This window comes from Anser anser, assembly GCF_964211835.1.
Source record: "Anser anser genome assembly, chromosome: 6".
Classification (NCBI taxonomy): Eukaryota; Metazoa; Chordata; class Aves; order Anseriformes; family Anatidae; genus Anser; species Anser anser.
The window spans coordinates 32,151,954-32,164,086 of NC_139726.1; the positions used below are offsets into that span (position 1 = coordinate 32,151,954).

The following is a 12,133-nucleotide window of genomic DNA, read 5'->3' on the forward strand; positions in this document are numbered from 1 at the left end:
GGAAAACACCTTGTTCCCCTCTGCTGGTCTGGTATGCCAGAATGAACAACTCCCACCCCAAAGCAATGTCCTTCTCATATTTCATTAAAATACTTTGTTTTACAACACACTGGGTAAGGTTTTTTAAAGATCTCCTCCCAAGCCTTTTTTTTTTAAATCTATAAAGCCTGGAGCTATTTCTCTCTTCCTTCCAGAAGAGGGAGGACTTATGCTAATTAAATGCACTTCTGACTGGGAAGGGGGAGCATTTCTCTGTATTGCTGTTTTCATTACGGTTGTACAAGCTCTCCTCTTCTTCACCAAGCAGGTAACACAAATGACCTTTTCTGTGTACATGTGAATTCCCAGACAGGAGGGATAAAGATGCACAGGTTCAGAAAGACACATGGGACGTATGTAGAGAGAGAAGACCTTCCACCTAACTAAAGGTACGTACATTTTCAGTATGTGAGTATTTTCAGCTTCCAGAGAAGGAAGGGCTTCCAAGAAGCTATTCATATGGGCAAAGTTAGGCTTCACAGTACTTAGACAGATCTGGAACAGAAGGACAAATTATTTCTCTGGTTCTCGTATTAATTCCTTCCCTGACAGTCTGCCACTCTTTCTTCTCTTCAGAACGTATCCACTCTCTGGCATGCAACCTACCTCTTGATTTATGTCATTGCATCCCATGAAGCTGAATAACTAGGTGGCAAAGTTCCGGAGATCTACTACACATCAATCATTGACCTGATCCATTTTCCTCTTTTGCGGAGAGGCCATACAATCAGAGGAACAATACCAAATTAGTGTCTCCACACCCTAGGAAAGCAATGAAGCTTTCCTCAGAGTGCGTAGGTTCAGCATGGCATTGATCCAAGGCTGATGGGTTGGGCAACTGGCAGATCTCCAGCTCTAGGAGATTCATGATTTTGCCGTTAATAAAGGAGACAAATTGACTTGCTCTTGTCTGAACTTTTTTTTCCCAGACGCTCTCTCTAATGAATGCATCAGGAATCGGAACCCCCCACTGCACAGAACTGAATCACCTCTGCAAAGTGCCTCTAGACTTGAGGAAGAAAGCACTCGGTGGTTATGCACATGTCCCAGTTTGAAGTTGCTTACCTAAAATCCTAGGCAACTTCAACACCAAAGACTAACAACAAGAAATAAGAAGAAACCACAGCCACAACAGAAGAGCCAACAGCAAAGGAACGCTTCTTGGAGGACTTGAATACCCTCCTTTCCAATTAAGAACTGAAAGAAATGTTTTGTTTTAAGCTGCCTGAGGCTGAAAAATCAAATCCTAAGGGATGAAAATGTTGATATATGATATCTCAGTAAGGTTTCTGCGTCTGTAACTATCTATAATTAAGGACTTTTCATACAGAGGAAACAGAGAAGGAAATTTGCTAGATTTCACAAGCAAGATGACTAGAACAGGATCGTGGCCAAGAAAAGGAAGTACAATTTCCACAAACTGGCAAGGAAGAAAAATGATGCCGACAGTCACAACCCCAACAAAAGGCGGAATCATAGGGCCATGAAGGTGAGAAAGAAATTTCGGCACCCACTGGGAAGCCTGGCCAACTGCCCTGTGAGCACAGTGCCTTTGCATCAACTCAACACACTCCTCTCATTGAGTCTCCTTTTGAAAACGTCCTTCTGCCAAAGTAACTTATCTGTCACTGAGGACATCGCTTCATTCTTATTGCTGAAGAAATCTTTCCATTAGAAATGCAAAACCAAGACGCAAATGTTAAAAAAGGACTATTTACATCACAAGAAGCAATTCCACGTCTTTTTAATTTTTGTGTCTGCATTATGTCTTATGTCTCAGCATTAAAGCTGTTAAATTAGGTTAAATTTTGTCCATTGACTGCAGAACTACTCAAAATTCAATCTTTCTAATAACATTAAGAGTGTAGTAGGATCCCTCCAAACTAAGAGGAGGATGATCTATTAGCATTTTAAGTGTGTTTTCATGCAGGGTTGTGGATAACAATATAAACAAATTCTGTAAAATATAAGTACTTTCAATACTTTATTTATTGAAACCTGAAAATAGAACCACTGCCTCATCAAAGGTGTAGTTTAAGCTTTTTCGGAGATTTCCGCAGAATTTATTAGAGATGAAATCAAAAGTGTTCGGTAAAAGCGTAATGGGGTTCTGTGGAAACGATTCAGAAATCCTGCTGTGGTGAGCAGAGAATACTTTTTACTCTATGTAATTGTAAAAGCAGTGAAATGAATAGAGAATTAAGGGGCAGTTATTTGGCATTGGCTCAGTGAAAGTAGGATGAGCCTTCCTGCTGGGGATCAGGGGCTGCAGGTTTCTGCGGCCGCGTTTATGAAGCCGACAGAAAAGTGAACACGTTCACCTGCCTTGCATTCATTCTGGGGTGATCCATAAAGCGAAAACTGAATGCAGTGTACAGAGAAGTACTTATAGTCCAAAAAAAATTACATACTGCACATATCCAACTATTTCCTATGCTATTTGCAATTAATTTCCCTTTTGTGTACTCAATCCTGCTACATGCAAACTCTTTAAAAATACAATATAAGCAAACATAAGCTCTTGAGAACACACATTTCCAACACAGAACGATGCAACTCTTCCAAAATAAGTTTGAAGAGCCTCTTTTGGGTATACTGTGTGTAAGGATATGTGTGTGTAATAAAAACAGAACAAACTTTTCTGCCTTTTCAGAGGTTCCCATGCCAGCCTGCTTCTAAGGGTGAAGCTACGTGCAGTTAGAAGGCTATGGTGTGTTTGAATTGCTATGCACAAGTAAATATTAAAAAATAGCTAAAACCATCCAGGTGTTAGGATGAGATATAGGCAGAAATTCCTCAATTAGTTGGTTCCAGTAATTAGCAGCTCATCAAGAAAAAGTGGGCAGAAGGGTACCATGTACACAGATCTAAGATAAGTACCGAAGTGTAGGTTTTAGTTTTCACCTGCTGTCTTATGAATTCTCATATTTAAAGTACACTGAAAAGTATTAGTTCCCATTTCAACTGGCCATCTTCATTTCATCTCACTTGCTAAAGAAAACCAAAGAGCAAAATCCTCTGCATCACTTCAAGAGAGAAACTACACATGTGCAAATGTATTTTCCATAAATGACTCCTAGCATGTTTGAAACAATAAATCATATCCTTTGTTCATCTATTTCTATCCCCTTTTAATGTCTTATTTAATTATCTTGGCAATACATTTTTCTTCAACCCGGGCTAAGAACCAGTCCAGGATTCATGAATTTAAAAAGTGTTTTTGGCTTTGCTGACAGCCCTGAGGGACCCCGCTGCAGATACCAGGAGGTGAACACGTAATCAGGAATGATATCCCTTCTCTTATGACCTCCAGTTTTCTTGACAGACAAAACACCTCACAGAGTTGTAAGATAAAGGTCCGGGATGATTTTTGAGGCCACAAAGATTCTGAAAGTCATTTTTATATTCTTTCTAATGGTATAAAAAAATGGGACGGCAGCAATACTAGTGCTATAAATGACTGTGAAGAATCTCTCCTGATCTTCACACCCCAGACTCTCTGTCACAGGCAGAAGTCTAATGTTTTCATTCATCATCTCAGCGTAGATAAAAATGATCCATTTTTTTTTGAGGGGCTTATTGTCGTTGGATTACTTCTTCTAAACATATAACCTTATCTATTCAAGGTGGATGCCTGGCTCAACCGTGACCTTGTCAATCTCATTAAGTCTTGAACGAATTTTCTCAAATTTTCTTATCAATCAAGGTAATTGCTTCTTGCGGGAAATCCAATCTTCTGTTAACCACATCATTACCTGGTGATCGAAGTCCTCGGCTTCTGTGTAAGGGGGAATCACTCAAATCACCCAAGAGAATAGATAAGCCTAAACTTATAAACAGATCTCCAGATGGCATTTCCATTTCAGCAGCTATTCCCCAGCTTATCGGATACCTTGAACTACTTTTAATAATTAAAAATGCATTTACATCAGTGTTACATCAGGTTTTAGAGCTATACAACATAACAATACCCCTCCGAAGGCCACAGATGACAAGCAGAACATGAAAAGAAGGAAGAAAAAATCTCCTGAAGAAGTGGATTTTAGGCAGGGATCTGAAGAGTATAGTAGATAAAAACCTAAGAATATAAGAAAATCCATATAGCTCGGGCCAAAGGTCCATTAAGAGGGCAGGAATGCAGTGATATTTCCTCAGAAGAGCTGCCCAGCCAACAGCAATCTGCAGCTTTCCTGATTCGGGGCACTCTCGTTATATTTAATGGTCCACAATGGATTTTGCTTTTGTGAGTCTGTCCAGCTGATTTGTACCTCCCTAAGCTTTTAGCACATCCAACATCTCCATCTCCATTTTACTCATGAGTGCCTCGGATACCTTGCCAATTCAGGCCAGAGATAAAATGCTTAACTTTGAAATGCTGGAATATAGGAATGTAATGAAGATGATTGCAAAAAATGGTTTGGGGAGGGCTGGGAGCATGTAAGAAAACTTGTGGTTCTGTTGATACAGATCACAGTAAGAAAGATTTACCAAGAGGTGCCCTACTTTCAGAGAGACTACGTGCGGTGTTCTCCTACCTACACTACAGCTCTCATGCTGTGTAGACTGGCGTCCTATGCTAATAATTCTGAGCTTTTATGAACCAAAAATAATTATTTCACACACAAAAATAAATTGGTGTTTCCAGTACCAATTAATAAACAGTATTTTTGCCACCATGCATCTCTGATCTTTATTTGCAAAATCTGAGAAGAAAATATATTAATATAGGAATTTGTCTTACACTCTCTCCTAATGACCTAGGCATAAACCCTCGTTGTATTAAGTCGGTGGGAATACCAACACTGACTTTATTGCAGCCAAGATTTTTCCTGTTGGTCTGCTGTAGTGAAGCTGGTAGGAAATCCAAACAGACCTCTGCAAAAAAATAAGCAAATTCCTACTCCCACACAAATTTGAGGTGACTATGTACATAAACAAGTGTACACATTACATAAATCCCTTAACTATTTGGCTTTATGTATACATGGACTTTCTACATGGTTTTATTTAAGAAAATCCACAATCCAGTCAGCTAAATTTGCCTTCAAACCTATTTGCCTTCAAACTCACTGCAATTAACAGTTACACAAATGTCAGTGCTCTCTGTGAAGGACGGACCCTGGATAATGAAACCAAGTCCAACTCTGCTCTCTCAGGAAAACTGTTTAAACTTTCTCTCTTGCATCCTGTTTCACATAACACAAGTACTTCATCATATTGCAAACCTTATTTTGCACTACAATAAGTATTTCTCAGTCTATTAAGCTGCAGATTAATTTTCCTCCCATCTCAAGTCTGGTACGTTCTCGCAGTGGTTACTTTCCTTCTGTTGCCAAACTTATTAGCTTAATAGAATAACTCGGATTGAAGGAGAGGGAAAGATGCTTCCCACTGGCTAAAATACCTTCAGCTGATATTTGATTAACATTAGCACTTCCTTTGTCCGAGACAAGTACCGAAGTGGCACTAATTCATATTTGTTCATTAAACTTACTGGGCAATATCAAGTTACGAGGCACAGCTGCACCAGAGGCACGCTCCCAGCAGACTCGTGGGTGAACCTAACATCTCGAGCAATCTCTGGTGCCACACAAAGAGCTGAAAGGACCAGGCATTTCAGATATCCACAGCATTAAGATAGCGCCTTTTTTTTTTTTTGGTTGGTTGGTTTGAAGAATGACAACTTCAGGTCTTCTTGACCTCAGAGAGTCTCCGGTCCACACGCAGAAGGACGACGTTTTGCCTCACCCTTCTGCTCCATGCCCTGTGATTTACAGCCATGGCCAGATTTCTGCTCTTTCCTCCTGCTCCCCTTGACAAGCCTAACGCCACGACCGAAACAGAATAATCACTTTTATGGAGGCTTTTGTGAAAAGATCACTAAGAAGAACAGAAAATATGTTATCGCCAGAGAATAGCAGCTATCTGCCGGAGGATGAAGAGCCAGAAATTGGCTGTGATTGCGCCTTACAGTTCACCTCTGAGGCAAACATGAGGAACACAAGGAAGCCAAGGACAAGGGCAGCACAGAGATGGCAATGTGCAAGTAAGCCACATGAAGTCACCAGCCACTTTATTTTCCTTTTTACATGACCTAAATCTTTCCCTCTTATCTCCTGCTTCGGTCTCGTAAGGAAAATAAATGCTGGGTTTCCAGGTAGCCTGTACTTGTACAATGACTACATTTAAGCCTGAGAGAGATTTTTGGCCGACTGCAAAATTTTCCAAGACATGTTTTGCATTAAAAATAAGACAAAGGCAAATGTGAGGTTTTCTTCTTTTCACAAGTGGAATTCTCCACAGTTGGTCAGGAAACAGTAGCTTTCCACTTGCAAACTCCTAGGTAGCTCCAGGGAAGCTGGGGAGACCTTACAGGATACATTTCAATACTGCCAACTGGAAGGGGTCAACCATTAGCAATAAACTTTACCTGAGATTAAGAGCAGCCAGAATGATCAGAATAAAGTAAGATCCCCCAATTAAATAAAGCAGCAGCTCTTAAGCGAAAGGAAAAGAAGTTGTGAGTGCATTAGTGCCGTGAAGACGACAGAAGATGAGTATGTCCAGACTTAAAACTATCTGTTCAGAAAAAGATTCCCCAATTACTGTTACTTACAGAGAAGACATTCACAAAATGAGCTTCCGTCTCCTCTCTGCAGCTGGGGGGGGGGGAGAGGGGCCTCTCCAGAGGACCAGCCATCGAAGGGTAACCTCGGGGCTCCGCACAGCCTCCAGCAATGTGACTCTCTCTCCACGATCCCCAAATGTGATGGGAGGCAGCTTGGCCTGCCCGACCCGAGCTTAGCTGATGTAACCTCACGTAGTGGGAGCCTCAAAAAGCTGCTTCTGGGGATGTTCAATCCGTTCTGAGAGGCACCTGACATGCCTATAATAGTGACAGCATCTCAAGAAATGACATTATTATACTGTGAGAGCTTTATTTTATCGTTTTTATTAGCCTAGTCTATGTGCTGGTATCCCCTCAGGGACCTCAATCAATGATCAGGGCTCTTTTCAGCACTGAAATGTATTCTTATATAATGAGAGCAGGATCCCAATAAACTGTCACACCATTACTATATGCTAAGAACATACTGCTGACATTTAAAATTGGTAAGTTAATATCTTAATTTTTTAAATGACTACAGCAGTGTGTTTACAGATGCAGAATGAAGCCTTTGCTCTATTATTCATGAACGCTGTCGCTCCTGATGCGAATGTATCATATACTAATTGAGTTTAAAGGTTACAGTGCACCCTTCCTTATGTACTGGCCCTTTTAATCAGCAAAACAAATAATGCAGCACATTCTTTAACAAGATTTTTTAAATCTTATGGATGACAGACAGAAGTCAAGCAATAAAAATACTCACTTCAAATTTCCATTTTCTACTGCTTAATGTTCCTTGCCTATAGGTATGTAATTATCTGTAAAGCTAATTCCAAGGTAAAAATAAATATAAAACTACTGCTAAATAAATGATTGCTTCTTTGTTGCTCATGCATCATATAATTAATACCATGATGTGATCTAACATGTTAAGGAAATAGGAATTTGCCATCAGCAGGCTGAAAGAAATTTGTTTATTAGTTTACTGTGATTCAATTTATAAGAATGTGCTTCATTGATCTTTGCAAAAGAACTTTAATTGGAAATGAATATCACAATCTATTTACCACACCACTAAACCCAGTCTGCTACAGTTCATTAAAACTACACCTGCTACTTAATTTTCCAATAAGAGAAAACTTTGAATTAATACAATAAGCAGCAGTTGGAAAGTAGGCTCAGTAGACCACTGTTTTAATCACGGTGATCCTTGCGTGCCCTTATGAAATTCTGGTAGGAGCTGATTGGGATTTTGTGTAGCGCTTACATCAGAGCTTGAATTTAGCCACTGTGCATGTTGATTACTACTTTCAACATGCAAAGTCATTCCTCCTTTGCCTGAAAGATCTAAAATCCATATCCAGAATGCAGATTTAGAAGAAATATTTGAACTCTTCCAGCTGCTGATGCACCTGCCCTAAAGCAAGGGCAAGAAGACCAAAAAGAGCCCTTTCCATCTCTTGTGTAATCTCTAGAGATTTAAATCTGGGGAGCAGTGTCATGTTTGTCTAGATAGGTGAATCAAGGGAAAAGACAATGGGATATAACAGCCTCACGTCATCATCCCTACATGTAACCAGGAGTCAGAGCAATCCTACAGATTCTGGGGTCTCTGGAAACTGTATTATTTGGGTGTTTCTAGCATCCCAGTCAGACAAAAGAGGCATATACACAGTGCCTAAACTACCTGTGTCGTGAACAGGTTGGTCAGGGTGAGTGTGAACACAATGCAGACTTCCTTTGCATGTGTCCAGATCAGATATGCAGTGAATGTGCTGCAGGATAAACATATCCAGCACCAGCTCTTTGGGGAAAACACATTTTCCCTCTAAGTGAGCAGCAGTCACTTTATCCAAGGATATTCGCTCCCTCTGCCACCTTTATTACCAGGGGGGGCCCTCTCAGCTGGCTGACTGGGGATGCTGACTCCTCTGGGTCCATATTTTGCGGTCACAGAACTCAGAATAGAGAAAAAAGGAAAAAAAAAAAAAAGGAAGCACAATCACAATCATTGCCAGGTTCAGTTGGCTTAATGCAGGTCTTCCCACCCCACTCTTCCTTTTCTATTCAGCATATCCATGAAAACAGCAACAAACCCCTAACTGGGGTAGGACAGGGAGATTTTTCCCACATATAATTACCGCAGTCACAAGGAGCTCCCCCAACCCCTTGTTCCCACAAGTCAGTCATTTCTGTGCTGAACTGTGGGACCAGGATTCAGCCTTCATTTGCTGAAGTTCTTCAACAGCAAGCTTACTAAAAATGTACAGCTCTTCCCAATGCAGTATGTTTATCCTGATTAAAAAAACAAGCCTGCAGTGAAACAGTCGTCTCCTTCATAAACCTTTTCCATTGTAACACTGTGTCTAATTAATACGATTCTTCTAACGCTATTCCCCTTTGTGTAATACTTTAAGAGATTCTGAAAAATTAATTCTTTTACAGATTATACTCAGATCATTATCATTTTTCGTTAAAGATGTTTGGTGGGGTCAACTTCTGACCCTGTGTTTTGCAAAAACGGAGGGCACTAACTACTGCAGGGTTATCACAGATTTATCACGTCAAGAAAACATGGTATGGTAAAGCCTTGTTGGGATCTTTGCCCTCTGGCTAATCAGACTGTCTCTGACAGAGTTATTTTTTTCTCCTGGAAAACACCCATTTGTCAAAACTGAAACTACTCCTGTGAACTGAGAAACTCCAGACCTTGGTAAAATGTTGGAAAACATTTAGCAATGACCAGAATGTCTCATTTGACATCTTGGGGATGACAAACCTCAATGGGAGGTTTGTTTAAAATGACTTTTCACTTTGAAATTTAATTGAATATCTATTTCCAAAGAAGTTAAATACAGAATGAAAAAAGAATGAAGTTTGTAATGAAATATCTGGAAAATCTCAAAGACAACAGGTTTCATTGACCCCATGGTTTTCCTCCGGATTAATTTATGAAGACTGTCAAATCCCATTTTGTCCCAACTGGGAATATCCTTACAGGAGGGGACGAATGTTTTCCATTTAGCTCTTCTCCATCCCATGAGGAGAGGGCTTTATGGTGAGTAGCGACGCAGAAGGCACAGGATTGCTGGAAAAAGAGACAGAGGCATGAGAAACCCCGATCTGCTGTGGTCTGAGCGCTGCGGTGTTCAAACACCTCGCCGCACCGCAGATGAAGGAAAGCTCTTCAGGCAATGCCCATTTTTTCAGACTTTCTGCACAGGCCTACGAGTTGGACTGTTGCATTAATTTTCCTGCACTTAAATTGTTCCCCACTGGCTTGTGAAAGTATGATTAATATTCTTCAGGAATCTGTTATTAATTCTTCATTACAGTGTAGTCGCACAAAGGCAAGGGGAATATTATGTCTGGCTTGTTGCACCTCACCAACCATTTCAATAAATATCTTAAAGAACAGAGGGTGTGCAGAGAATGAAGAGTACTGGGGACTGCTTACATCCTTATCCACAGCAAAATAGATCACCAACCTGTCTGATTTAATAAAAAAATAGTACAGAGCAGAGTTAAATCATAGAGCTGGATGTTGAAAAGTACAGTGCTGTGCATGTGCCTTAATATATTCAGTGCTGAGATGGATATGTATTATATATGTTATTTATTTTAGCTGCACAAAGGCAAAAAGGTGGCTTTTATATGCTATACTGTTCTAATAAATATTTCGGTTCCAAAACAAAATTATGTATGGTATTAAAAATGAAGTACACCCCAAACACATGACCTGTAAATAAAGAATATCCTATGGGGGGAAAAAGAGCTAAAAGAATTCACCAGTGAATAAATACAACACAGCATAATTACAGGCTCTTGTGTTTTTCAGCCAGGGTACAATCATGCAGTTTACTCAAAAGTCTTCTAATATCCTCTGGGTACATTCTGCATTTACGAGAAAGCTTTCTGTTGTGAGCTCTCTTTCTTCCCTGCCTGGCCCTCCACACTCTTTAAATGCACTTTTGGGAAAAAGTTGGCACTTGAAAGGGGCTGGAGCAGATTCTTGGAGAAGTAGTTGGCTTTTTGAAGTTCTGAGTTTGACCATTCGCTGTTTCTCGGATCCTCCCAAGTGCAAATCCCACTGATGCTCATAGCCGGTTTTCGGCTGACCCTGAGTGACTTTGGACCATGCCTCTTTTGCCGTGTCCGTTACTTATTTATCTTTTTCTAGATATTAAAGACGGAGGAATATTAATAACTTATTTATGCTGTTACCATCTTGCTATTTTTAGCCGAGACATTTTAAGATTTTAAGATCCTGTACTACCATGGCAATCCAAATACATGTGATCACACATATTTAGTGCCACCTGTGCCCACGTCCCCCACTCCTGGCAACCCGAGTAAAGACATAAACAGCCAAATTTTCAGTCCTAAACCTTCTGCCTAACTTTCAGGGAGCAATACCTGTGAATTTATGTTACGCATGGACTGCAGTGCTGTGTGCTAATGCCAATGGATTGGTGCAATGGGTGCTGGGATTCCCAATCTTCTACTACCAAGTCGGATGAGATCCCTCACTGTCATTTTTTTCCCCCTGGCAGGTCACGGCTATTCAATAAACATCCTGTGAGTTTGGGGAAATATGTAAGTATTTACATACTTACTATATATTTATATAGTTGCCTTTATTCTGAGATTTCTATGACATGGGGAAAATTTATATTGGAAATCCAGTTAAAACCAAAGTCAGAGAGATCTTTTATAGAGATTATTTACTTTAAAGGGACCCAAATATAGCATCCTAAATCTGTTTGTCATGGATACAGATGAATTTGCCTCTTTCTTGCTTTGATCAATGAGAACTTGGTATTTTGTGAGGGAGTTAAGCATTCCAAAGCATTCCAAAGCTTTCCAAAGGAAAAAAGGTTGCTACAGGTTGTGTTTGTGGAAGCACCAATGAGTGACAATGATAAAATTTGACTGATTTGCTAAAGCATGAAATCAAAGCTTGCTTTGTTCAGAGTATTAGCACATTTTCTTTTGACTATGCATTTATTAGAAAAGGTGCAGTTTAAAAAAAAAAAGAGAGAATATATCTATTGGGATTGAGATCATTGGGATATTGAATAAAAACCAGGCCCACTCAGTTAACCACTAACAGGAGTTAGTATTAAGATAATGTTTTAAAACAGTCTTGGGATCTGAAGATAAACTGTCCAGATATGAATCTGAGTCAGCTCGAGGACACTGTTATTATTAGGGAGAAAGCCAAAGCGTTATGAATGAAGGTAGCCTGGCTGATTCAAGGTACGGGGCTGGATGCAGCACCAGTCTCACAGTGAAAAGGATAAGAGCAGCTCACTCCCCCGACACAAATTACACACACTGAAGTGGATTACGGAAGACACACATTATAATGAAAAGTACTGCAGAGTGAACACTTGTGAGATGACAATAAGATGAGAACTTGTTCTCCAAACCCCACTCTCCAAACCTTTCTTCCTCCTGGTTCCTTGGCACTCCTAAGAGTTC

General features: G+C 40.1%; 1 protein-coding gene across 3 annotated transcripts in view; it reads right to left on the bottom strand.

Moving 5' to 3' along the window:
* Window positions 1-12,133, bottom strand: part of SPAG16 (sperm associated antigen 16) — a 399,263-nt gene that overhangs the window by 26,220 nt on the left and 360,910 nt on the right. Inside the window, exon 21 of one of the 3 annotated variants that reach the window (XM_083841614.1) lies at window positions 9,656-9,737. The exons of the other annotated variants lie outside the window; for them this stretch is intronic. Within the exon in view, the coding sequence (XP_083697740.1) occupies window positions 9,671-9,737 (67 nt within the window). The 3' untranslated portion in view covers window positions 9,656-9,670. Of the gene's footprint in view, window positions 1-9,655; window positions 9,738-12,133 lie in introns of those variants that run through there. 3 annotated transcript variants of the gene reach the window in all.